Below are 26714 nucleotides of genomic sequence, written 5' to 3'. Positions count from 1 at the left end.
CCAAGTATGAGATGAAGGAGAAGGAAATGGAACTAGCTAGCTTCCAGATAGGCCCATATACATAAGAGAGTGAGCTTCATACGCTATTGCCAATCTTTGTGTTACAACCTTATCCTTCAGTTTAGTCAATTGCTTTATTTTCTTAATTAATTTCTTCTTTTTGATCTTTCATTTTCCAAAATTAAAATCCTCCCAATATTGTCAGAGACTTTGTTCAAAATTTTGTTTGATATACTAAATTCACGCTTATATATCCTTCAAGTAGTCCTGGATTCAAATCCTCATAATACCCGAGTGCGTGAGTTTCTCCCTCCTCTTTCTACTGATACGTCCCCCAAGATATGTGAATATTATAAATACATTAATTCATACAATAATCCATCGAATATAACCAGCTAATTCCACATATATTTTTTGCTTCGGGATATTAAATTAGTTGCACATATGCATCATGCATGCGTAAAAGCAATTAATAAAGCCAATGATTTAGTTAAAAAAGAAGAAAAAAATCGTTGTGCATCAGACCCTACCCCACCAAGGGGAAAAAAGAATGTCCAAATAACGAAGGAACAAAACAAGCTTTCAATGCAGGCAGTAGAGAATATGTAACGAAAACGAACATTACAATGTTTTTCAGAGATAAAACTCGATCGATGCATGTATATTCTGTGGGACCTCAACATTTCAACAGAAACATTATGGTGGTGGATTTGATTTGATGTCACACCATGCTTTAATTTGGTTAGAGCTTTTACATATGGTTTTACATTTCATCTTTGTATGTATTTCTTTTAGGGCTTGAAAGCCTCTTAGGCCACGTGAAATGACGCAGTTTAGAGCCAATTGGCTAGTTGGCTTGCTATATATGCAAATGCCTTTGAATTCATCAAAAACCCTTTTTACACTAACCTCTTCTTTTTTGAAGTAGACGTAATAATCTCAACTATAAAGGAGGGGAGATTTTTCATACACATACGCACACAACTAAAATGTCACCGGAATTTGAACATGAGACCTATGAAATGCAAGTCAATGTATTTTTTCTTCTTCATTTGTTTGATGAATTTGGATATTTCTAACAGCTTTGTTCTCAACCAACCAACTGGGGCCTGAGGCTTTTTCCTCATCTTTAATTGTTGCTAGCTTAATTAACACTCTTTGTTTTCCTTATCTAATCGCTGGCTTTGAATGTGGCTTGCATTGCATGCATGATTGGTTGGTTGGCTAAGGATTGGCCATTGGAGGAGACAAAGAATATGACCATAAATGAGAAGTTGAGAAAGAAAATATCATCGGTTAGAGATGTGGCCAAGAAAATTAAAGGGCCTAAGAAAACCTAACTTGATCATGAATCTAAACACATGGACCCACCCAACCCGACTTCTCCTCCCTGTCTATCTCTGGATTTTTGACTACTTCTAGTTTCTAGATGAGAAAGAAAATAGACCCTTCGATGAATAAAAAATAAATAAATAAGTTGAAAGAAATAGTTCATGTTCATGCATGGATGAGACCATCCTTCGTGGATGGATCATGGATGACAAAGCCGAGCTTTATGCTAAAACAGTAGCATGGGTGTGGATAGTGATTACCCATTACATTCTTATCCTTAAAAATTCCCATCAATCAGTGCAAACGCAAAGAGATAGCTCTGCCAACTAGCTCTCCATATGAAGCTCAGAATGAGATGCTTTCTTCTTCCTTCTCCTCCTCCTGCTTATCCTCTTAGTTTTAGTTCCCTACTGGTTTAGAGAATCTCTGTTGTCTTTGTCAAATATTTTTATTTATTTATAATCTTCATAAATGTGTGTTAACTGTAAACTGTTGTGCGCCGCAAGATCCAAGCCTTAGTGGCTCAAAGTTGGTTGGTTTGCTCTTGTTTCTCTGGTAAGTTGTAATGAAAGCGTCTGGCTCTTGCCCACATTATTTCAGGGGAAATCTTGGACTTCACTCCAAGCATTTGATCGATAATTTTAGAAAATGCTAATGGTATAAGCAAGAGCGGAACTAGGAATTTTTCAATGAATGGGCTAGCTAAATTTTTTAGCTTAAACTCTAATGATCTTTTTTTTTTTTTTAATTGACTAATTTTCAATAAATTTTATAAGACAAATACTTATTAAATGTAACTAAAAATAACACATTATCAAAATTAATGTGTTCTGAAAGTGTACCTATTTAAGTTTCTTGTTTCTTGGCATCAACTAAATAAGACAAATACAATATAAATAATTAAGTTTCACATATATATTAGTTGTGAACACAAGAAGAATATAATTAGGTTAATGTTCCATTTTTGAAAGTTTCTTCCCACCTGTGAGTTTTAATTACCTCCTGCCATCTGTAATTATGGGTTGAAGGACTTGTGAGGGTTTTTATTGAGTACAATATTAAGAAGCTTTCCCTTTTTATTTTGGGGGAAAAACGATTATTGACATTGCCAACAAAAGAAAAGAAAAAAAAGAAAAGCAAAAGGCCGCATGCTTCGGGTGGAAAAAAAAAAAAAAAACAAAGCCAAGGCTGCTAAGTAATTGCACGGTTCGGTCAATTTGATTAGAGGGTTGGATCAAAGCAAAAGGCAACAAACTTGGTGGGCCATATAGATATAGGTTTTTTTTTTTTTTTTTTCCTTTAAAGCTTTCCTTCCACTCTTGGTATAAGACCGAACCTTAAAAACAGAACATTTGAATTTGAGACATCTCTTAATAATATATGGAATTTGAATTCTGTTAAAATCAATGACCAAATCAAGAGATGGAACATTTGAACTTGAGACATCTCCTAATAATGCATGAAATTTGAATTCTGTTAAAATAATGACGGTTAACTGTTATACCCCATGATGTGTTTCTTGAAGATGGTTTTCTATCTATTTTTAATTGAGATATTTAGTGATATACCCATTTCTAGCACTAATATTATAAATAAACCCTACACAATTGAATTTCTATAAACAAACCCAAAAAAAACCCAAAAGATGATAGCTGGCCTTATTGAATTTAATATTGATTATTAAATTACTTTGATGCCCTATTGAGTGTTTTGGGTATTTTTATGAGATTTTGGGGTTGGGCTTGTTTTAAGAAATTGATGGTAGTTTTGTAATTTATAAGAAGTTAAAAGCTTTTTTGTTATGTTGTAAATGGGCTTTGGGTGTGTTTCTAAAGTCTATTTCATATAGGGTATTTTTATAATTTGGGCCCCCATATTGGGTATAATAGTGAATTCCCCTTTTTAATTTGGAGTGTCTTTTTAACAGCGACTCAGCAGTTATCTTAATATGCTCAAGATGAAACCTAATCATGGCCCTTAAAAAGGAATTGACCTGCCAAACTTCACATCATATCATTTAGTAATTAAGTTCCACTGTCCACACGTCTGAAAAATGCTTTGTGGTAATGCTTTTGTTTAACAATGTCCTTATCCAACAACGGAAATAGTGGCCCAATTAACAAATAATAAAGTTGCATGATTTATACAATCACAAACGTTTATTTTCTATGAATAAGACATTTGAAAAAAGGGGATTAACCTGGGAGTTTGTCAATATAGACGACTAATAACTGGATAAGCCAGCCACAAATCAAACTTGGAGAGAAATCTCAATCTAATTTCCTAGTTCATAGTCTGTATAAGACAAGTTTCAGTCACATCATTAATGCCAATAAGGACAGAAGAGTCTAACAATCCTAGCTCGGCACTAATTACAGTGCAATCCTTTATTAGCGCTTTTGTACAATGACCAACATCATACAGTTTTATAACTTACTCATCTTGAGAGGTCCCAGCTCTTTGGCCTTGGCCCTCAGCAAGTGCTTCTGTATCTTTCCGGTAGCTGTCTTTGGCAATGGTCCAAATACCACTGATCTGGGAACCCAATAAGCAGGTAGCTTGGACCGGCAGAAGTTAATTATATCTTCTGCCAGACGCTTTTCGTCAGACTTATCGACACCCGGCTTCAATGTCACAAAAGCACAAGGAGTTTCTCCCCACTTCTCATGTGGCCTTGCAACCACTGATACCTCAAATATGGCCGGGTGTTGATATAGAGTATTCTCTACCTCAACACTACTGATGTTCTCACCTCCAGAGATGATAATGTCCTTTGATCTGTCTTTAATTTCTATGTACCCATCTGGATGCTTCACAGCAAGATCCCCAGTATGATACCATCCATTCGCAAAAACTTCCTCATTCACCTTTGGGTTCTTTAAATACCCCTTCATTACAAGGTTTCCCCGCATCATTATCTCTCCCATGGTAGCTCCATCTGCGGGAACAGGTTGCATAGTCTGAGGGTTGAAAACATCCAAGCCCTCCAAACCAATGTACCGAACACCTTGACGTGCATTAAGTCGTGCTTGGGTTACAGGGGAAAGTAAGTCCCACTCAGGCTTCCAAGCACATACTGTGGAGGGGCCATAAGTTTCAGACAGACCATAAGTATGAGTGACTCGGAAGCCCTTTTGGGACATTGCAAGGAGAACAGAGGGTGGAGGGGCAGCACCAGCTGTCATTACGTGTACAACATGAGGGAGCGGCAGGATAGTCTCATCTGGTGGAGCATTGACTATGGTGTTGAGTACCACAGGTGCAGCACAAAAGTGAGTCACACCATACTCGGCTATAGCTGAATAAACTGCCTTTGCTGTAACCTATGAAAATACCAAAAGGAGAGTGTGGACATGAACATCTAAAGCAAGCTACCATAGAAAACTAAATGGAAAAAATGGCAAACATCTGCCCTGTATACTAAAATGATTAACATCCAAATGTGCCCAGCATCCACGTAAACAGAGAAACAGAAGAACTTGAAAAATAAAATTTGAAGCTCAGTCCCAAAGCTTAAAAGGTTTACAACCAAACATGAAACGCTGCCTGAACATTATAGATCGATGGCACATGTAAAAATTTGGCACTAATGTAAGTGCAGCATGTTGCCACAGCGCAGAAAGTCCACTACAAGCTCCAAGGAGCATTTTTATATTGGTTTCTGAACATTCAATCAGGGAATCAGGGTTTACTATCACACTTGGGATAATAGGTTGACTAGACAGACTGATCAAATTGCACCATTCTATCTACATCAAATATAAGCTACAACACTATGACAAAATCACACAAGATCAGAAAGATGAATTCATATGCTGAATTAAACATCAATCATTGAAAATTACAAAATATTATTTACCTGTCGAAGGCATATGTTTGTCCCGCAAAGAGCTGCAACTGACCAAGGGAAACACCAACCATTGCAATGGAACATGGGTAGAGTCCACAGATATACAGCTCCTTCAGTCATCCCCCATACAAGAGGACCACTCAAAGCCATCAGATAAGCCCCACGGTGATGCAAAACCACCCCCTTAGGACTGGCTGTTGTGCCAGAAGTATAACCCAGAGAAATGCTCTGCCACTCATCCTCTGGTGGTTTCCAAGCATACTCAGGGTCACCACTTTCCAAGAATTTCTCATATTCAACGGCGCCTCTTCCCAAAGCACTTTTTAGTGCCCCAGGATCACAATTTTCGTCACCTATAACAATTAAGAGTGGAGGCTTGTAATGGCCTTTGCTTTGCTCTTCCCAAATTTTCAAAGCTTCCTCTGCCAAGGGAAAATATTCTTGATCCACCATGACAACTACAGACGATGAATGACCAAGAAGGAAAGCAATTGTTGGTGCATTTAGACGGACATTGACAGTATTTAACACAGCTCCTGCCATCGGAACTCCAAAATGAGCTTCATAGATGGCTGGGATATTTGGTGCAATTATTGACACCTGTTGTCAATATCAGAGAAGTAATATGTCAGTCAACAAGCTCCAACACAACAAAAGAAGCATATACAAAAGGTGATTATGAGACCCCACACTGGTATCTTAAAATTGATCCGAGATTTTAAAGAGGTGCGCATTATGGGTTCAGAGATTATTATGAATTCTTAAGAACAAGGATCCAGGTATTGCAGTACAATGAATACAAACAACCAGTAGCCAAAACAAAAACAAAAAAACATTTTCCCATGCCAGTAGAAAGGAAATATGGCCATTAAAAGAATGACATTATGAATACTCAAGCATAAACTATCTGTTGATAGCATATAGACAACTAGAAAAGAACTTCAAAAATCCCCCAAAACATGCATGGTGCAGAGACAATAGTTATCAGCAAAGGAAGTGAAAAGAAAAACGGAAGCAAGACAATAAATAAAAAAGGCCATTATCTCAACAAAATTGAGCGTAAAACAGGAATGACCAAATTAAAAAGAACTTTTTTTGGTGAAAATAATACCCATCTGCATTTTGGAGGAAAAAGGAGATGTCACTGAAGCAATTCACCAGTGTCATGCTGCAATTGTTTCATAGCATGGTTCTTTGCATGCATATAGAGTAGAAATAGGTGTTTTTCTACAGGAACACTGGTGAGTTATTGCATCTTCAAAGTGTCTAATTGAAGTTGAAGACAGACAATATTAGCCGAATTCGGGACCTAGATCGAGGTGACATAATTGTAACTAGTTTTTATTTCTTTCCCAACTGTATGTATCTATGTGGAGCGTTTTTTTTTCCCCTTACTTTCTAAGGAAAGCCAATTGCATTTGGAAGGCTCGTTTTTGTTTCAATTAAATTACTTGAAATCCAAAATGCAAAATATTTTCCAAAGTCTGTACAAGTTTCTTCTCTTTAACATTGGGTATTGAATGAGAAGAAGCATAAACCAGTAGAAAACTAAACTAAAAGCAAAGTCCTTTACAAACACGAAGCAGAAAGGGATAAAATCCAAAGCAACCTACAAAGAAATCTAGCATTTAAATGTAATTTCATTTCCATAAATTTCAATTAAACATGCAAAAGAGCTTGCCTTTATTTTCCCTTTTTTTTCCTTCTCTGGTGATACATACATATCCATCTTCACCATTAACAAAACTAAAATAAACATTTGATGACATAAAAATTAATTAAAATAATAAAACAAATTCAGCTAACGTCGTCCATGACAGAAAATTAAGGTAAGCTAATAAAGTACCGTGGTGCCAAGGCCGATGGAGCGCTTGGAAAGAGCGGAGGCCAAACGGCGGCAACGCTGGTAAGTCTGCTGCCACGTGTAGTGAAGAGATCCGTGGACCACCGATTTTCTGGTGGGATGCACCACAGCTGCTCTCTCCAAAAACCACAGCGGCGTTAATGCCGTGTAGTTCGCGTTGTTCTTCGGCAGATCGTCTATGTCTCGCTCCACCACCATCTCTCCTGCACCTCCTCTAATCTCTCTCTCTCTCTCTCTCAGAAATTCAGAGTTATGAGAAAGAAGCTGACAAGAGGTTGAGAGTGAAACTGGGGAGCTATATATATATAGATATACATATTTTACACGACTTTCGTCATTGCTCATCTAATTCCAAGCCTTTCTAAATACACGACACGTGTCAGTTGCTTTCGTTTCCTTTTGGGCAGGCTTAGCTTGGGCCTAGTTGATCCTTTTATCATTTCTTCAAGGACGTATTGAATTTCGTATTTATTTACCAAAAGATAAAATATTAAAGTTTTGTGCTATGCACAAACATTACAGCCACAGATTTTGGGATAAAGTGGTATCTGTAGCATCACCCTTTATTTCTTATTGCAACACTCTTATAACCACGTGTTCAAGGTTTAGACTGCTTTTATTTTTCTTGCTTGTTGCTACTACGAGCATCGTTTTTGCTTTCTTTTTTATTGTTTCGGTTTATTAAGTTCGAAAATATTAATTTGTATGAAAATTTTAACATCTTTATTTATTTTCAATTCCCCAAAGCATTTTATGACTTCCTGCAACCCTTGTTCTACTAATAAGATGTTTAGGATGCTTTGTTTGAACCATGCCATCAAATATATTTAAGGCAATGATATTCCATAAAGGAACTATTAGGGAAGGATCGCCATCCAAGTCCATGAATACTTCAATAGAGATTCTCCACACGTGCTATATAAGATAAAGAAATTGAAAGACAACTCCAAAGAAGCGTGTCTTTATGAAAAAAAAAAAATTGTATTGCAAAATATTAACATATTCATGTAATTGCTTTTTGAAAATATTCAATAAATTAAGCGATGCTCAATGGTTCGGGCTTTAAAGAATCTTTTGGACTCTCAAGGCATCTCGCCCACAATTTGAGATCCTATTTATATTTTTTTAATCTGTAATTTAATTTATGTATTTTTTTAATTAACTTATTTTATTTTAATGTATGGCCCACTCAAGTGGTTTGGCAGCTGTGCGTCCTTGGGGATTGGAGGAGCGAAATGTGGGACCCACTCAAGTTCAAAGGGCTGCATCCGACTCCACACATTTGTGAACAGCTCCGGCAAGTCTCTAGCATTTAGAGTTCAAAATCTTTCCAATTAGAATGCCTTTTGGACTGTATTATATATATGATTGCACTATGGTGATTGACATTGAGGCTATATTTAGTAGTACCCTAAACTTTTACAAACCAAAATACAATGTATCAAATCATCTTATATGGCAATCAAAATATAATCTTAAAGGTGCTGTAAAAATATATATATATATATATATATTTTAAAGATTTATAATTTCAAGGGGATGGCGTGCTGTCTCATTGACTGCGTTGTTTTGTTTCTTCTGTTTGGTTGCTAATGTGGCCCAAGTCTAGTTCTTGGGCTACACGAAGAATTGGACGCAGAAGATTTCACATTGGACATGGCTTTCGAGAAAGCTCTGGTGCCTTGACTAATTTTCAGTGTTATATGCACATCCACCAACAGGGACGGACTAAGGGATCTTATCTCATAGGATCATAGTGTAAAAGTTCAATTTTTTTTTTAAAAGGCTTGGTGGGGGAGAGGGTTAAAGATTTGTGCGGGGTGGAGATTGGGGATTTAGATTTGAGGGTTAGGAAATGGGAGTTTTGGAGTTCTCAACTCGGGAGGGAGGGTCTGTTTCAATTATACAATCTGTTTTTTTTTTTTTAAAAGACCTGGACCAAAACAACGTCGTTTTAGCCAAGTCTTTTATAAAAAAAAATTCACTGGGCTAGTCCAAAACGACGTCGTTTTGGCCAGCCTGTTTTTTTTAAAAAAAATTAAAAGTTGGGCCAAAACGACGGCGTTTTGGCTAGCGCGTTTTAAAAACAAAATCGCTGGGCGTGTCCAAAACGAGGCCGTTTTGGCCAGCATGTTAAAAAATAATAATAATAAATAGAAGCTGGGCCAACACGACGCCGTTTTGGCCAGCTTGTTTAAAAAAAACAAAAAAAGAATCGCTGTTCAGCTTCTTCTTCCTCAAATATGCAACCTCCTCATTCAGCCATTCATGAGGTCACACAGCCATTTAAGGGGAACTTCTACCTTGCTTTTGTAAGATCCCACATCAACCAACGGAGAGGGGGTGATGTGCCTTATATGTATACGCCCGCATCCATCTAGCACGAGGCCTTTTGGGAGCTCACTGGCTTCGGAGTCGTAGGAATTCCGAAGTTAAGCGAGTTGGAGGCCAGAGCAATCCCAGGATGGGTGACCCACTGGGAAGTTGCTCGTGAGCTCCCAGAAACAAAACCGTGCCGGCAGAGAGGGGGCCCAAAGCGGACAATATCGTGCTACGGCGGAGTTGATCCCGGGATGTGACAATTTGGTATCAGAGCCATTCTACCGTGTGGTGCGAGTGTGCCGACGAGGACGTCGGGCCCTTAAGGGGGTTGGATTGTAAGATCCCACATCAACCAACGGAGAGGGGGTGATGTGCCTTATATGTACACGCCCGCATCCATCTAGCACGAGGCCTTTTGGGAGCTCACTGGCTTCGGAGTCGTAGGAATTCCGAAGTTAAGCGAGTTGGAGGCCAGAGCAATCCCAGGATGGGTGACCCACTGGGAAGTTGCTCGTGAGCTCCCAGAAACAAAACCGTGCCGGCAGAGAGGGGGGCCCAAAGTGGACAATATCGTGCTACGGCGGAGTTGATCCCGGGATGTGACAGCTTTCATGGAGTCCATAGGGTCATTTGACCTCATTGACCCCACTGTGGGTCCGTCCCTGTCCACCAAATTGATATAAAAAACATGAAGTTAAAGAATAAAAAAATACTAACTGGTTTAGTCAAGTGAAATATGACATTGATTTGCAAATTAGTTGTTTCAGGTTTGAACTTTATGGGCGCATAACTTTGACCACAAAAAAAAAATGTAGAACAATCTTATTCAATAATTGCAAAAACCCAAGCATGCGTGATGAGAAATATGGAGCGGTAAGAAGAGGCTTTTGTGGCTAATGACCTTTGTGCTTGAATTATAAATACAATATATCGTTTTTATTTATATAAAAAAAAAAATAATAATAAATAAAAAGAAAGAAAAAGAAAAAAGAGGCTGTGACAAAAATGGGATTGACGTGTTTGATATATATACATTACACAACAGTAACATGGTTCATACAAATCAAATTGCATAATTGCGTACAATATTTAGAACTTGTAAACCCATAAATCACAAAATTTACACACAATATGCAGGCTTTTGCTGCAACTTCACACAAAAGATAAAAGAAGTTGAATATAATCTGTCTTCATTTTGCTTCCCCTTCCTTCCTTCCTCTTCAATGCATATATTCTCAAAACAAATTACGTTTCTTCCTTATTAATACATACATATTTTTTTAAGGGTAGACTAATTAGCTCAACAAATTGACAATTTGACAGGCTCTATCGCCACCAAACAAAGTTCAAGAAGATGAAGATGAAGAGGAAGAAGAAGAAGATGAAGGATCAAAAGCTTTCTGCTCAGCACAGCTAAGCACTTCATGAGGGCCTGCCTCTTCTCTGCCAACTCCAATAAGATCAAGATAATACAAGTAATGGGAGACAATGTTGTCCATGGAGTCAACGTCACCTTGACCACAAACTTGGTCCCCATAAAGCAGATTGATGGTGGTGCCAAACCCAGGAGTTCGCTTGGCCAAAGTGTCGTTCTTAGATGGCTTCCATTTCCCAACAAAGACATCATGGGCTGAAGGAAGGTGCTTCTTCACTGGGTTCATCCATCTCCAGATTGCAGCCTGGAAGGCTAGGGTTGCATTTTGTTCTATGTACTCTGGATGGTTCAACAAGTCCACTTTCAGGGCATCCCCTGTTTCTCCATAGTTATAGTTCCTGCAAATCAAAGACACCCAAAATAAGCAGACGTGGGGTTAGGTCAGTTGGGAGGGCATTGAGTCCATCCCTCTGCGCACTCAAATTCAAGTCCCCCTCACTGTAGATTAGATTAATTTAGGCTATCGCTTGTTTAAAAAAAGGAAAAAAAAGAAACCCAAATGAAATTTTGCATAAGAAAAAGAAAAATAGAATTGGAAATGGATTTAAAATGTGTTGTTTTGTACCAGTACAGTGGCAAGGCACCACGGCCATGGTATGAAGCTCCAGGAGCGCAGGGATAAGTGTATTTGTAATAGTCATCACAGTAGAACTGGCTAGGGCTCTCTTCCTTGTTGTAGCATAGACCCCAAGCCAATGGTCCTCCTGTGGCTACCCCATACCCACCTGAAAATTCAAACAAAAACCATCATCCATTGTTTCTTCATGTACAAGACTGCAAACAATCATTTTGAAAACCTAGCTTGAAAAGCAATTTTACTCAAAACCCTTCAAGGAAAAGCATTGTGGATGAAATCATGGAATCCATAAGATCAAACAGAAACAATAAAATGCACAACATTCCTAGATTTGTACGTTCTTTTTCTTTGGAGTCCTGAGGAGCTAATCAAAATCCATTTAAAAACAAGTACTAATTCAGAGCTGGAAAAGATTGTTTGGTACCGAATACCAAATGTTGTTGATATTTTTAGTTCAATATTTGACAATATCAATCAAATATCGACAACATATCTATGAATTGGTACTCGCAACCAGCCAATCACTGTCGTATATCCTAAAAGAAGTCCAACCAAATCAACCCACAAAACGCAAGATAGAAAAAACTTTAGACTTACATGAAGTTTTGCTGCCAACATGGCCAAGAAAAGCAGCAACTTCCTTCATTCCTTGGAGCTTGCCTCCTGTAGTACCAAAGCCATGAGGCTGGTGCTCAGCGGCTGCAGTAATGAAAGAATGGTAGTCCCAGAAGCCCACTGCATGCGCCACGGGCGCGTTACGCTTAGAGAAGAGGGTCTCAAATTGGTAAGATTGAAAATAATCAGAAATGGTCTGGTTACAACAATATACAGACCAGCCCTTACACTCCCACCCCTTGTCACACAGCTTCTTGCCCTTCACTATCTTCACCAATGGCTTCACAGACGACTCTTCTTGACCATCCACAACATGAAGGGCCAGCATTGTAGCTGCCATTGAGAAAAACACCAACCATTTTGCCTCCATTTTTGCTTTGATTTACAGAACAATGGGGAATGCTTTGTGTTTGTGTTGGAATGAATTTTTATATGGATGGTTTAGAAAATTAGAGATCAAAGCTTTGAGGGAGTGAAAGGGAAAGAAAATGAAGGTGCAACAAATGAGGTTAGGAGGGAACTGTCAGAGAAATTGAAGGTGCAACTTATTTAAAACTCAATGTGTAAACCACCCACCACCTTCTTTGCTTCTATTTTATTCCTTCTTTGAGTGCAAGGGAAGCAAAAACTTGACCACAGTTTCAGCTTCATATTCACATACTGGTTTGAGATCATACGGGCTTTGGGTATGAATTTCAAAACTTCGTTGGGTGTCATCAAACTTGGACATTATTTTGGGCCTGGTTTAGCCTGGACCTGAGGAATGGAATTCAGTGTTTGAAAGGGGTCCGCGTTGTTTATTTGTGGCCTAAAAGGATCCAAATAAGGTCAATTGTTTTTCTGTCGAAGGATCCAAATAAGGTCTAGATTCTTTGAAGTTCAAATCAATCTAACTATTATGGTTTTCAGGTTTAATGTTCCATGAATTTTGACCCAATTTGTATTTTTATCTCTCAATTTTTAAAATCATTCATGTGATCTTTCAATTTTGGTTTTGTTATGACAAATGTTCCTATCATTAGTTTTGTTAACTTTTTATATTAAATGTAGAGGCAAAATGGTATTATTATATTATTTTTAATTTCCAACATATATATATTCCAACAAAGCCAACAAAGCTATGGACAACCTCCACCCTACACCGAGCCAACCATCCAAATCATGCCCACCCTCTCTGTGATGGCGAGAATAGGAAGAAGGTTTTTTAGTTTTATTTTAAAGGGTTATCTACTGCAGATGTCCTTGAACTTGGTTCTTAGTTGCAATTGGGTCTGTGAATTTTTTTTGAGGCAATTACATCTATTAACTCGATAAATAGTTCTAATTGGGTCCTACCATCCAACTCTGTCAATTTATCTGTCAAAGTGAGAGGGTAAACATGTCCTTTCGCATTCTTCATACATCATTAACCCCAACTCCACCTTCTTCATCAATCATCAACCCTAACAATCCCACCTCCATCTTCACAAGTTTACAATACAAATCTATATCAAACAGTTTGTGATTGGTAGAAACCACATAAAAGAATTTAACCCCAAAAAGATTTTTAAAAAAATCATGCTATAAATTCAAAGGTATGTGAGATATGTAGAACCCATTTGTGCACTGAAAATTCCTACAAGCCTCACTGTTCTGAAACCCAACCTGACAACACAAACACACCGCCTGAGCTACCACCGCCATGTATATGGAGTAAGGGGATTTGCTAGGAGGCTAGCATTTCTTAAAGCATATTATATAATGCTAGTGGTTAGCATATTGCTTAAAGAATGATATCTAAAGGTTTGCTTAAAGAATGATATTTAAAGGTATCGGTTAGAAATGTCTATGTAAAATAAAATAATTCCATGATTGTGTTGGGTGTAATGAAAATGCATAATAATTGAGAGCCATCAGTCCATCTTGCTACTTGATTTTGATTAATCTTCATGAGATTTTCTTTAGTAATCGGACAAATGAAAACAACCTAATTTTTGGACCTAACCAATGCTATAAGCATTGTCCTATTTTTCAAATAGTTGGTTCATGAATCGTGATGACATGATACATCAACATCTTCTACACAAAATTACACAACAACTGCTGAGCAACTGGTAACAAGGATGATGAGGAAGATGAATAAACTCATGACTAGTAAATTCAGATTCAGCACGCGTGTTGACAAAAGAATGAATCCACGTTTATACGTGTTTTATTTGGATACTTTTTTTTCATTTATTATTATCGAAGGGGCGCAAATTCGAATTTAATATATCTTCTATAATTCTTTACAAAAGCTAAACATCAGGTTAATTCATACAGTTGATTTTTGCGGAATTTCCCCTTTTTCATGTCAAAATGTTGCATCAATTGTGAGGCTTTTTCATTAAATATACATGTACCTGCAGCCATTGCCTCGTGACACATATTTGTGAATGAGGGCTATCTATCTAAACCTATTACGAAGCTTGTCTAATATGCAACACCGGTGGGACAAGCGTGGGAGCTATGAAGGAGACATCAATAAGTTGGGCCCACTGTTCTAACTCTTCTTATGATTATGTGGCGATCGTGAGCTTTGGTTTCAAAGGACAACGAGAAGACTAAGCTATAAAGTGGTCAAAAAAATACACAAGGTATGGCGTCACCGACAATTTAGCACCACACCTCGGTATGTTGAATTAAGATGTCTTGATCAGTTTTTAACGATTGATAAGATGTCATGCTCCATATACATCAACAATAAAAAATTACTTACGTACCCATGAACAAGTCATTGTAGCACATTTCAAAGACAATATATGCATAACAATTAGCAAATATGCCAAAAACAAAGTGAATTTTAAAAAAATACACATTAAACTTCAATGAGAATCTATAACAATAGGAATCGAACTTGAGGACAATGCACATAATGCTCTAGCCAACTAGGCGTAACACATTTTGTCACAACCGGCGGAACCACACTAAAGGGCTAGTGTGGTTTTTGAGGGGGAAAAAAAATCAAACCTATATATTTAACTTGTTTTGAATATTAGCCTAATATATGTTAACTTATTAAAGCCTTAAAAGTTCAATTCTTTATTAATTTAGTTGCAGACAAGCAATGAAAATACACTTTTAATTCTGTTGAACATATTTTCATTTTGATTATATGTGTTTTTTAGTTACATTTAATATGTATTTGATTTATGATAATGCTTTTTGAAAATTAGTCAATGGAGGTATAAACTAACGTGGTTTATATGATTTAATGTTTACTTTTATTTATAGAAAGACTATAGAAATTGTAAGTACCAAAAAAATTGATCATTAGATTTTAGGGATTTTTTAAGAAATGTCACATGACAAGTTTCAATTTGTTACCTTAAAGAAAAATTTAAGAGAAATGTCACCTTAATTTTTCAAAATCCATGATTTGTCATCTAACTTTAACGCCATTCAATTTTCCATTCAATATATATAAATATATAAGCTATGTAAACCCTCTTTTAAGCTCTTTTTGGTGAAGAAAAAGGAGTTAAAACCCCATGAAGCAAGACTTTTACTCCTGAACAACACTCAAACTTTATGGTCTCAATTTTTTTTAAAGGGAAATAATCAAAGGCACTAATTCAAATTTGAGAAGGAAATTGACAACAGGCATCATATCGAAAATGATATACAAAACAAAAATAGGCAAAATGAGTTCACAAAATAGGTTCAAAGCGTGACCAAGTCTACAACTTGTACCAAGGCCACAAAGCTACAGCACTGGACCTCGCAACGTTGCACACGAACCGTTAACACGACACGAATTCGTACGAAATTATCAGTATTTGGGTTGAGCTTAATGGGTTGGGTTGAAAACGAGTGAACCTATTAACCGTCAATTCACGAATATTCACTATCCACCAGTTAAGAAGGGTAATTTTGTATTACAATTCTTTTTTTTTTTAAAACACCCACCTAACTTCACTTTGTTTTTTTTTATTATTCTTCTTCTCTCTCACCGAATCTCTCTGTCTTCACTTTGTTTTTTGTTTTTGTTTATTTATTTATTTTTTTTATCCTCTCTCTATCTTTCCTCTTCTTGTTTTCTTCTTCTTTTCCTGGCACAGTTTTCTTCTTCTTTCCGTGGCACAGTTTCTTCTTCCTCTCTATTTTTTTTCTTCTTCTTCTTACTATTTCCCAAGTTTTCGTCTTCTTTATTTATATTTATTTCCTTCTCTCTTCTCTCCATGTTTCCTCTCACGAGTACATTTCCTTCTCTCTCTTTTTAGAATCCAAATTTCTTTTCTTTGGATGTAAAAGTTGAGAGAACCAGTGAAGAAGTCTTCACTGTCCGTCCATGTGTGTTGGGGTTTTGAGTGGTGGTTGTGGTGTTTATGAGATGGATATTTTGGGGAGAGGACAGAGATAAGGGGTTGATGGCTAAGCTCGGTGTGTTTTTTTTTTCCTGCTTTATTCTTAACAAGTCGTGTCAGATATTCGCGAATTGTAATAGGTTGTGTTTGGGTCTAGTATTTGTCACCCGTTAACTTAATGAGTTGAATTAACAAGTTGACACGAACACGACCCAAAACCCGTTAGCACGACCCGTTTAACAGCACTTCAAAACATAATCCTAATTTGGAGGGTCCCAAGTAGAAAGCAAAGTTGTACCGTAGTTTGGAGGGTCCTTGTGACTCTAGCGTAGAGTCGCCATCAATGCCAAAGTCACTAGAACTGGACAATTCACAAAGATTCCTCAACCAACACAAATTCGAAACCCTAAACTCTAAGTGTTGTTCAGGCGTAAAAGTATTGCTCGTCTTCTCTGAATTTTTTTGTTTGAAAAAGCAGTTTCACAAAGGGTTTACATATTGGAAGACTAAAATACTCTTAAAAATGGATGGAAAATTGAATGGCGTTAAAGTCATATGACAAATCATGGATTTTGAAAAATTAAAGTGACATTTCTATTAAATTTTGCTTTAAGATGATAAATTGAAACTGATGTATAAGTTCAAATGACATTTTTACAAAAATCCCTATATAAAGTTATTAACTTTTGCTAGCTTACCCGTTGAAAAATTCCTTATTCCGTACTTATTTGTCATATTCCGAATTCAGCCAAACCCAACCTTGTGAACTCTAAATCAAATTCACTTAAATAAACTAATAGTTCTTTGTCATCTATTTCTTATGCAAGACTACAATGTGATCTTAGGTTTGGGTTTGGCTGAATCCAGACTTTGACACATTTGCTCAACGCATTGGAGTTATAGAGGTTCGAACCCACCTCTACTCGGAAAACCATGCATGGAATGGAACAATCGCCTAAATCAATATCTATCCAGCCATTGCCTTGTGAGTGTGACACGTATTTGACCTAAACCTAGTACGTGCCCGTCAAATGAGATGAGATGCACCGTCGGTGGGACGAGTGTGGGGACTAATATGATGAAGGAGATAATTCAGTAGTAGTTTTACATAGTTCTAACAATTATTATGATTACAGTGTGATCGTGTGCTTTGGTTTGAAAAGGGTACGGCGCCACCAGCAATTTGGCACCAAAGCTTGGTACGTTGTGTTAAGACATATAACATGGTAGTGTTCCGACACGCATCAGATCATAAAAACAAAAACAAAAAAACAAAAAAGGAGGACTAACTTTAGCAGCACCCACCCCTACGTTAAAAATCAGGAATTTAGCATGTTGAATTTCATATGAATTAACGGTTAGAAATCAGTTGCGTATTTGGGGGACTGTCATAGCACAATTCAAATACCTCGGTGACTTTTTTCTTTCGGATGTCACATTCTAAACTACTTTAATCAACGAAAAATAAACCTAGTTCAGGGAAAAAAAAACCATGCATGGAACAATTGTCTAAATCAGAGGTAAAGATCTGACGCATGTGAATAAATGGACGGCCAATATCCACCTTGGCAGAATTGTTATCCTGCGACGCCCAGCAGAAGAAACCCACCCGCATTGATGAGCAGCTGACCTGTCCTGTACATTTCTCTTTTATTTACCAGTTTCATTTTCTAAATCCGCAAAAGCCGAAAAGACCTGCCTTTTAGAATTGTTTATTAGTCAGCTGCTTTCGTCTGGTGCCTTTAATGTTATTAAAAAACTGGCAATCATAGCAGGCTTCTGGGCTAGAAGAAGACTGTTTAGAGCTCCCGACGTTTCTCCTTCACTTGGATTTTGTTGAGGTAATTTCAGTTTGTTATTGTTTTGATTTTGATCATTTTTGTTTTGATTTTGAGAAATTATTGCTTAATTTTCTGTTGGGTTTAGGTTTTCATGGGTTTAAGCTTTTGAGTGAGAGAGAATTCTTCATTCTGGGGGTTTCTTGGTGGTTTTATTGACCATGGAAAAGCAGCTTGGGGGTTCAGAGATTCATGGATTCCATACAATGCAAGGTACGGACGAAGTCCCTTTTTTTTTTATGTTAAAAGATAAATTGTTATTGGTTTTGTGTATGTATAATTTGGCCTGTAATGGAAAGTTTTTTGGTTTGCTTGTTGAAGAAAGTGAATTTTGGCTTTGGATGATCGTTTTTTTTCAAAACTAATTTACGCGTTCAATGGAAGCAAACAAGAACATCGAGCTTGGATTTTCATTTAGGAAGTGCTTTTATTGAATCCAGAAGCGAATTTGGCATGAGTAAGAGGTATCAAAAGTAGTTTTATGTGCTAATTTTAAGCGAGCAGGAAACGACGCATGTAAAATGCCAAGAAGGACAGAACCTCCTTTCTTGTCTTTATTGATAAGTAGTAGTAACAATTGCAAAGTTGCTGGTTGAGCTTGTAGAATGAAAGCTCAGGATGATTTGTTCCCAAGTCGCCAGCCTTGTGATGCCAAATAATAATGTGAAACTAGATTTTACTATTGCAAAGTTGTGATAGTTTAAAGGCTTAAGAGTGACGTTGCCCTGGGAACAAAGGATAAGACGAGGACAGATAAAATGACATAGATAAGGTATCATGTCGGTACAGTTCAGATGGTTGGATCGGACTTTGTTTTCCTGTGTTAAATTTTGTCTAGTCACTACGTGCCTGTATTGGTTCTTATTGCTATTCTAATTATGACTGTGGATTGTTGATCAGATTGTAAAATTTCACATGGTTATTTTTCTTATTGGGGGTTGTTGTTTCATGCACAGATTTGGATGTTGGGACTATTATGGAGGAAGCCAAATCAAGATGGCTCCGCCCAAATGAAATTCATGCAATACTCTACAATTACAAGTATTTCACCATTTATGTCAAGCCAGTGAACTTGCCCAAAAGTAAATATCTGTTACAGTTAGTTGTAAGAAAATTATATCATGTGGTTGAATTATTTTTCCCCCACCACAACTTCATCCCCATCTGATTTCACCAACTATTCCTATTGTTAACTCATGATGAAACTTACAACTTTATTTGCAGTAGCTTTCTTGTATTTACTTGAAAATGTTTCTACAGATAACTTATGGTATAAGTTTTCTTATAAGTGTGAGTATTAAATGCTGTCCTCGTGAAGCTTGATGAATTGAGAATTCACCATTTATGTGTGTATGATGAGATGAAAACAATTTGCATATGAGGTCAGACATATATTAAACTGTTATTTAGTCAAGACACAATCATTATCATGAAATATACTTCCACTGCCTAAGGCAGTTTTGCACACAGTATACAGCTTCTGCCAGTGTTAACTTTGACAGGAGATATGTAAATACTGAAACTGTTGTGTTGTACATTTTGGTAATTTTTCTAAATGTCACAGGTGGCACTATTGTATTGTTCGACCGTAAGATGCTTAGAAACTTCAGGAAAGATGGTCATAACTGGAAGAAGAAAAAGGATGGGAAGACAGTTAAAGAAGCCCATGAACACTTGAAAGTGAGTGTTCCCTGTTCATTTTTTTTTCCCTTCTCTAAGGTGTTATTTGTGGCATCAACTATATTTCCGTGACTAATTTTTTCTCAGTGAATTTATGGTGTTTTCCCAACACTTCCAGCCTTATCTTCTAAGTTTTGTAATTGTCATGATAACATCAAATGTTTTCTGTGACTATACTAGACTGGAACTTATAATTCTTGGAGAAATAATATGCCCTAACTAAATAAAAGAGATGGCCCCGCATAATGTTTGGGATTCCCCAAGTTATTAATAGAAGACAGGACTCGAAGAATTGAAGAATTTGAATATCAGTATTGTTTTAACTAGCCCACAAAGTTGGGATTGGGATTGATTATTGAAAAGGTTACATTGAAACTTGTCTGATGGAAATCTTCCTTTTCCATGGACATGCAGAAGAGAAATGCTATCCCCACTCGGACCATGAGGTGCTTGATGGTTTAAAAATTGCAAGTAGTTTTATCAACTGCAAAATCTCATTAATCAAAACTTGGTTGAAAGTTCTCCTTTTTTTGGCACCATACTCCAACCTCCTACAAATGGCCTCATGTCTATGGATTTTTTTTCCTTTATTGTAAGTACTGTTTTGTTTTTTTTTTTGTTTTTTGTTTTTTGGGGGGGTTAATTTGCTGCTAAAATGGTCACTGTTTTGATTGAGAGACAAAAGTAACAAAGTGGCAGGGTGTAAGGAAAAGGTGTCTTTGTCCTATATGTACCAAATGATGCTGTCTGTTTCAACATATTCTTTGTACACCTTTCACCATGATTGTTATAGCTTATTTTGTTATGGAATTATTATTTTCAGTTGACTCAGTTCATCAAATTTTGTCATTTTTTTTATGGTGCAGGTTGGTAATGAAGAAAGGATTCATGTATACTATGCACATGGCGAAGATAGCCCAACCTTTGTCCGGAGGTGTTATTGGCTGCTTGATAAGTATGTAATAATTACAGTTTATCTGGATCCATTGATGACCCTATTGTTTTATACCTGTATCTCCTAAAATACAACTCCTGAAAGTGTTGTTGCATAAGAGTAGTCTTACTGAAAGTTTTGTTGTATTCGTGTTGCAGGAGTCTAGAACATATAGTCCTTGTTCATTACCGTGAAACACAAGAGGTGGTTTTTCTATAACTCTTTTAATTAAATGTGCTTCGAGATTAAGCACAATCAGAATGTTGATGCTCCTTTTCATCGCATGAATTATTGAGTTTGCAGTCGTAGAATATTGAAATGCATATTATTTTCTTAATTTTCAGCAATTTTCATTTTAAACTTGTTCAAAAAGCAATTAGGTGTGATGCAAACATTTAATCCTAATTTTATACACTGTACACTCTGTGGCTTCTGTCAAATTGCATGAGGCACTCTTCGATTTCTTATTTTTATGATAAAACAAAGAGCTTGGTAATACCTTCACGCATAAGTGGTAGAACTTGGCAATATCTGGAACCAATTCTTTGTGCCATTTTTTCAATAACCAACTAGATCTTCTAACCTAGTATTGTGCTGTTGTTTGCTTACCATGCAGTTGCAGGGTTCTCCAGTCACACCTGTGAATTCAAATAATTCTAGTTCTGTCTCTGACCCATCTGCTCCTTGGCTTTTATCAGAAGAACTTGATTCAGGGGCTAACACGACATTTTGTGCTGGTGAAAATGAACTTTCAGGTGACTGCATATGAACTTTCTGCAAGATGACTTATATAAATTATATTATATATAGAAACACCCTTGTAGGCCCTACCAAATAAGCGTGTTTGAGGGACACCCTTGTAGGCTCCACCATGCATTGTATTTCAATAATCTGAACCGTCTAGTTTTTAGATATTCCATCAAAGATCATCTTTGCAAAAAATCATTTCAATCCGAAACCATTTGACCACCCAATTAGATGGTTGTTATTATAGTCTTTTCTTGAAGCATCGTGTTCATCTATTTTGGTCCCAATTAGATGCCTTAATGATTTTCAATTTGCAAGATTTTTTTTGCAAGGAAGGTCTATGAATGAAGATTTGAAAAATAGACGGTTTGGATCGTTGAAAAAACAATTGTAGGGGACCCTAAAGGGTGTCCCTCAAATAACATTATTTGAGGGATACCCCAATTATCATGATATATATTTGTTTTGGGAATAGTCTCTGTCATTTCAGCAAACCACAACAGAATTTGGAGCTTAGTTATGTTAGAAGATAAATTACTTATCATGATAAGAATTGTTTTTTCATTCTTCTTGATGTTTTAGTAATTTTTTTTTCCTTGTTTAGTTAAGTTGCTACTTCCTTTTGCTATTTTTAGTGAAAACGGATATACAAGGTTCTTACCCTTGGTTCTTTTATGATCAACAGAGCCTGGTGATGGTTTGACTGTTAAGAATCATGAAAAGAGGCTCCATGATATCAATACACTTGAATGGGAGGAACTTCTGATTACAAATGATTCTAAAGGAGGTAAGTGACCAGATAACAGTTATTGCTAGAGCAGAACCCAAAATGATGAAGTATTAACCATTATTCTCTCTCTGTGGTGGGCTTTTGGGGTGCCAGACATAGTCTCATGCTATGACCAGCAGAATCAAGTCGTAGGAAATGGCTTCATAAGTGGTGTAAGTAGAATCATTCATAATTCTAAATCTATGCTCTCTATCTATTTTAGTCCTTCCACATTGGCAATTTATTCTTTCTTATACTCATTTGGCATTTTATTAGTTCTTATATTTTTCATGTGTTGTATGTCATTGCATATTGTTCTGCTGCAACTCATTTGCATAAATGGTTTGTCTTTGCAGGGAGCCAGCGTTATATCAGCTGAAATGTCTGCTTTTGGTAATTTAACCAATCCAACTTTGAGAAGTGATGACGTTCAATTCAATCTTCCAGACAGTCCGTATGTTCCGACAGTGGAGTATGATGTGAATTCAAATGTCCAGATAAGGGATTCTATTGCCAAGACCACCTGTGATTCCTTGGACGTTTTGGTTAATGATGGATTACATAGTCAGGACAGTTTTGGAAGGTGGATAAACCAGGTCATGGCAGACCCTCCAGGCTCAGTGGAAGACCCAGCACTTGAATCCTCATCTATAGCTGCTCAAAATTCATTTGCTTCTCCTTCAGCTGATCATCTTCAATCTTCTATTCCTCACCAAATATTTAATATAACTGATCTGTCACCTGCATGGGCCTTTTCAAACGAAAAAACAAAGGTTTTCCTCTTTGCTTTACACCCCTTATTATTGTTTACGTTATTCGTTGACTGTTGATGGCTACCTTTTGTTCTTCATGAATAAAGTTGAAATCTTGTTCTTCAAATTCCAATAGGAAATCTTTAACAACTCATATTTAAGTATTTAAGAAGAGATATTCATCCTTTGATTGTGCTGACAATGATAAGTTATTTCATATTAGTTGAAAAAAAAAATATTCAAGCATATCAAATCATGTGATATACCTAACATCACGGTGACATATTGAAATATTAAAATATCAAAGCAAATTTTAACAAAATAAATGATTCTTATGTGGCAGGTAAATTGAATTATTTGGAATCTGATCAATGTACATGTTCATTAGTACAGGAATATTCAGAAGTATGGTGCTTTTAGAACTAAATCCAAATGGGCTACATATTTTATTTAGTGCATCAATAAGAACAAATAAATCCCTTGGGCCTTGGCTCGGGTGACATTGGGATTGGGTGAGCAGGGTAAGGATTATACCGTAGGTTCTAGTCCTTCTGTAAAGAAAAAAAAAGGAAATATTTTAAAGTCAATAGGCAAATACATGAAACTGGATCTTGACTTTTGGTGGAAGATGAACTTCTGTTTCTCATTTTTCGAAGCTGAAAAAAGTGGCCCTCATAACTGTTTCTCAGGCCTCTAGCTTGGCATGACAAATGTTGATCTGTCCTGATTTTGAATGACCCTTCTTTTATATGTTTTAATTAACCTGAATATTCTGGTTGTACTGCTCAACATAAATTTCATCATCTAGCTAATCCTTTTGCAGATTCTAATCACTGGCTTCTTTCACCAAGAGTATTTACATCTTGCAAAGTCCGATCTACTCTGTATTTGTGGCGACGTATGTCTTCGTGCAGAAATTGTTCAGGCTGGGGTGTATCGCTGTTTTGTACCACCACATTTACCCAGAGTAGTAAACCTTTTTATGAGTATTGATGGCCATAAACCCATCAGCCTAGTACTAAACTTCGAATATCGTGCTCCTGTTTTGAGTGATCCAATTATTTCTTCGGAAGAGAACAACTGGGAAGAGTTCCAAGCCCAGATGCGGCTTGCTTATTTGCTTTTCTCTTCATCTAAGAGCCTTAACATTGTATCTAATAAAGTATCACTGAATGCCCTGAAAGAAGCCAAGAAGTTTTCCCACAGAACCTCGCACATATCTAATAGCTGGGCATGTTTGATGAAGGCAGTCGAAGACAAAAAAAGTCCGTTACCACTGGCAAAGGATGGTCTGTTCGAACTCATTTTGAAGAACAGATTAAAGGATTGGCTGTTGGAGAAAGTTGTTGACAGCTCTACAACCAAAGAATATGATGCTTATGGCCAAGGAGTAATCCATTTATGTGCTATTCTAGAATACACATGGGCTGTTCGCTTGTTTTCGTGGTCAGGCTTGTCATTAGACTTTCGTGATAGACGTGGATGGACAGCCCTTCATTGGGCAGCATATTGTGGAAGGTATGACATTATATTCTTTTTAATATTTTTTATGTATAACCTTTCATTCTAATTATTGTGGAAGGTATGGTTTTATCGCTCGCTTATTATTTTAAATTGTATTTTTCTCAAAAATATCTTCTACATCACTACTTAGGTTTGCTGTGTTCTGTTTAACTTTTAATACTTGTATGGTAGAACTTTTCCAACTCTATATCCTCTGCTCATGCAGGATAGCTTGAGCTTTATGTCAACAATTTTTATCTTCTTGCTCGTATTGATTTTGTGAATGTTTGTTTTACATGCATCTGAAATTGATTTACGTGGAGTAAAATTGTTTAAATGCATTCTGTGACGAGATTGGAATTATATCTTCTGAGATTTTCTTAATGCTAAAAGTCTCCATGTGTAGGGAGAAAATGGTTGCAGTTCTTTTATCTGCGGGGGCAAAGCCAAACTTGGTCACTGACCCCAGTTCAGAAAACCCTGGTGGATACACTGCTGCTGATCTTGCAGCCATGAAGGGGTATGATGGCTTAGCAGCTTATCTGTCAGAGAAGGCTTTGGTAGAACAATTCAAGGATATGAGCATAGCTGGAAATGCTAGTGGTTCCCTTCAAACTAGCTCAAACTATGGAGGGAACTCTGAGAACCTCAGTGAGGACGAGATACATCTGAAGGATACTTTGGCAGCTTATCGGACAGCTGCTGATGCTGCGGCACGAATACAGGCTGCCTTCAGGGAGAACTCACTAAAATTAAAGGCAAAAGCAGTTCAGTATTCCACTCCAGAGGCTGAAGCACGTGGTATAATTGCAGCATTGAAAATTCAACATGCCTTTCGCAACTATGATACACGAAAAAAGATCAAAGCTGCTGCCCGCATTCAATATAGGTTTCGTACCTGGAAGATGCGCCAAGAATTCCTTAGTTTGCGCCGTCAAGCTATCAAAATTCAAGTAAAGCCTCTTCCCTTCTTTCTGGCATAGTTGACAAGTGAATACGGCTAGTATGAACCACAGAGTGACATAAACAAATCCTTTTGGAAAATCAAATTTAAATAGGACATTTTTGAGTCAATTCACATAGGGTCAATCAGTTTTACATTTGATTGGTCAAATAGCAACCTTCATTTGTATTAGGTAACTTGGTTTATTAGCCATGACTAGAACGTACTACTGGATTCCCACCCACCCCAAAGGCGCTCCATTCTAATTCTTGGTGTATGATTTTTGTTTGGTCGTGAATTCTTGGTGCATGATATCATTGTGATTGTTAATGAATTATATGTATTTTAAAATTTGGTGATTAATACATGCAGTAACAGTGGTGGATTAACTCTTGAGTGTCCAGGAAAAATTGGTTGATTGCATTTTCATTTTATGCAGGCTGCTTTTCGGGGATTCCAAGTGCGGAGGCAGTACCGTAAAGTTCTTTGGTCAGTTGGAGTGCTTGAGAAAGCTGTTTTGCGGTGGCGTTTGAAAAGAAGAGGGCTTCGTGGGCTTAATGTGGCCCCAGTTGAAGTTGATGTAGATCAGAAGCAGGAAAGTGATACAGAAGAAGACTTCTACCGGGCCAGCCGGAAACAAGCTGAAGAGCGCATTGAGAGATCTGTTGTACGGGTTCAGGCCATGTTCCGCTCAAAGAAAGCACAAGAAGAATATAGTCGGATGAAGTTGACCCACATTGAAGCAAAGGTGAGTGATCTGGTTAGAATTCTTCCATCAATGTTACAGTACAATTCTGCCGATACATTAACCAATCAAATCTTTATCTTCTGCAGCTGGAATTCGAAGAGCTTCTGGATCCTGACTCTAACATGGATAGTTGAAGAAATTCCTGAGGTCTAGACAGGCAAATGAAAAACTCGGGGTGGAGCTCTCTGTAGTTGTGTAGCCTGTATAACTTGTAAATGCCTAGAACAAATAGTTTTGCGATTTTGACCTTTTCAGACCGTTTTAGGATTGTTGGGAGGAGGGTTCTAGTTTCAGTGACCGTATCATAATGGGTCAGTCGTAATGTGCTTATTGGTTTTTAGTGTTCTTGTGGAAGTACCACATCTTGTTCATATCTGTGTGTGTAATCTGTTTCCCCACCATACTATTTGGTCAATGTTCTAATCAATGAAGAACCTTAGCACTACCTTTTGGTAGTTGAAGTTGTAGCCTTGGTGGTTA

General features: G+C 37.1%; 3 protein-coding genes across 4 annotated transcripts; 1 reads left to right on the top strand and 2 right to left on the bottom strand.

The window, feature by feature from the left end:
• Positions 3438-7331, bottom strand: LOC18789170 (acetate/butyrate--CoA ligase AAE7, peroxisomal). The gene is made up of 3 exons (XM_020568141.1): positions 7029-7331; positions 5192-5782; positions 3438-4655 (listed from the first exon to the last, which is right to left on the bottom strand). The coding sequence occupies exons 1-3, from the start codon at positions 7242-7244 to the stop codon at positions 3759-3761; spliced, it is 1704 nt and encodes a 567-aa protein (XP_020423730.1). The 5' UTR covers positions 7245-7331; the 3' UTR covers positions 3438-3758.
• LOC18792045 (chitinase-like protein 2) lies at positions 10365-12452 on the bottom strand. The gene is made up of 3 exons (XM_007222624.2): positions 11978-12452; positions 11369-11528; positions 10365-11141 (listed from the first exon to the last, which is right to left on the bottom strand). The coding sequence occupies exons 1-3, from the start codon at positions 12363-12365 to the stop codon at positions 10715-10717; spliced, it is 975 nt and encodes a 324-aa protein (XP_007222686.1). The 5' UTR covers positions 12366-12452; the 3' UTR covers positions 10365-10714.
• LOC18792253 (calmodulin-binding transcription activator 5) lies at positions 17877-26701 on the top strand. 2 transcript variants are annotated; one of them, XM_020554290.1, is made up of 14 exons: positions 17877-18161; positions 18247-18371; positions 19115-19240; positions 19723-19838; positions 20705-20793; positions 20931-20976; positions 21389-21527; positions 22205-22306; positions 22403-22461; positions 22645-23061; positions 23864-24558; positions 24950-25496; positions 25926-26234; positions 26321-26701. In XM_020554290.1, the coding sequence occupies exons 2-14, from the start codon at positions 18320-18322 to the stop codon at positions 26366-26368; spliced, it is 2745 nt and encodes a 914-aa protein (XP_020409879.1). In that variant the 5' UTR covers positions 17877-18161; positions 18247-18319; the 3' UTR covers positions 26369-26701. The 2 variants fall into 2 exon arrangements, with proteins under 2 accessions (XP_020409879.1, XP_020409880.1); XM_020554291.1 differs by having other exon boundaries at positions 17972-18161; positions 21395-21527.

The sequence above is a fragment of the Prunus persica genome, chromosome G1, assembly GCF_000346465.2.
Source record: "Prunus persica cultivar Lovell chromosome G1, Prunus_persica_NCBIv2, whole genome shotgun sequence".
Taxonomy (NCBI): domain Eukaryota; kingdom Viridiplantae; phylum Streptophyta; class Magnoliopsida; order Rosales; family Rosaceae; genus Prunus; species Prunus persica.
Note: the sequence above shows the minus strand (reverse complement) of the source record. Positions and strands in the feature narration are given on the sequence as shown.

Coding starts and splice junctions, on each gene's coding strand:
- LOC18789170 (XM_020568141.1), bottom strand. CDS start 7,244: ATGGTGGTGGAGCGAGACATAGACGATCTGCCGAAGAACAACGCGAAC. Junction 5,783..7,028: donor CCATCGGCCTTGGCACCACG/GTACTTTATTAG, acceptor TATTGACAACAG/GTGTCAATAATTGCACCAAA. Junction 4,656..5,191: donor CAAACATATGCCTTCGACAG/GTAAATAATATT, acceptor GTATTTTCATAG/GTTACAGCAAAGGCAGTTTA.
- LOC18792045 (XM_007222624.2), bottom strand. CDS start 12,365: ATGGAGGCAAAATGGTTGGTGTTTTTCTCAATGGCAGCTACAATGCTG. Junction 11,529..11,977: donor TGTTGGCAGCAAAACTTCAT/GTAAGTCTAAAG, acceptor TTGAATTTTCAG/GTGGGTATGGGGTAGCCACA. Junction 11,142..11,368: donor GGTGCCTTGCCACTGTACTG/GTACAAAACAAC, acceptor TTTGATTTGCAG/GAACTATAACTATGGAGAAA.
- LOC18792253 (XM_020554290.1), top strand. CDS start 18,320: ATGGAAAAGCAGCTTGGGGGTTCAGAGATTCATGGATTCCATACAATG. Junction 24,559..24,949: donor TGGGCAGCATATTGTGGAAG/GTATGACATTAT, acceptor CTCCATGTGTAG/GGAGAAAATGGTTGCAGTTC. Junction 25,497..25,925: donor GTCAAGCTATCAAAATTCAA/GTAAAGCCTCTT, acceptor CATTTTATGCAG/GCTGCTTTTCGGGGATTCCA.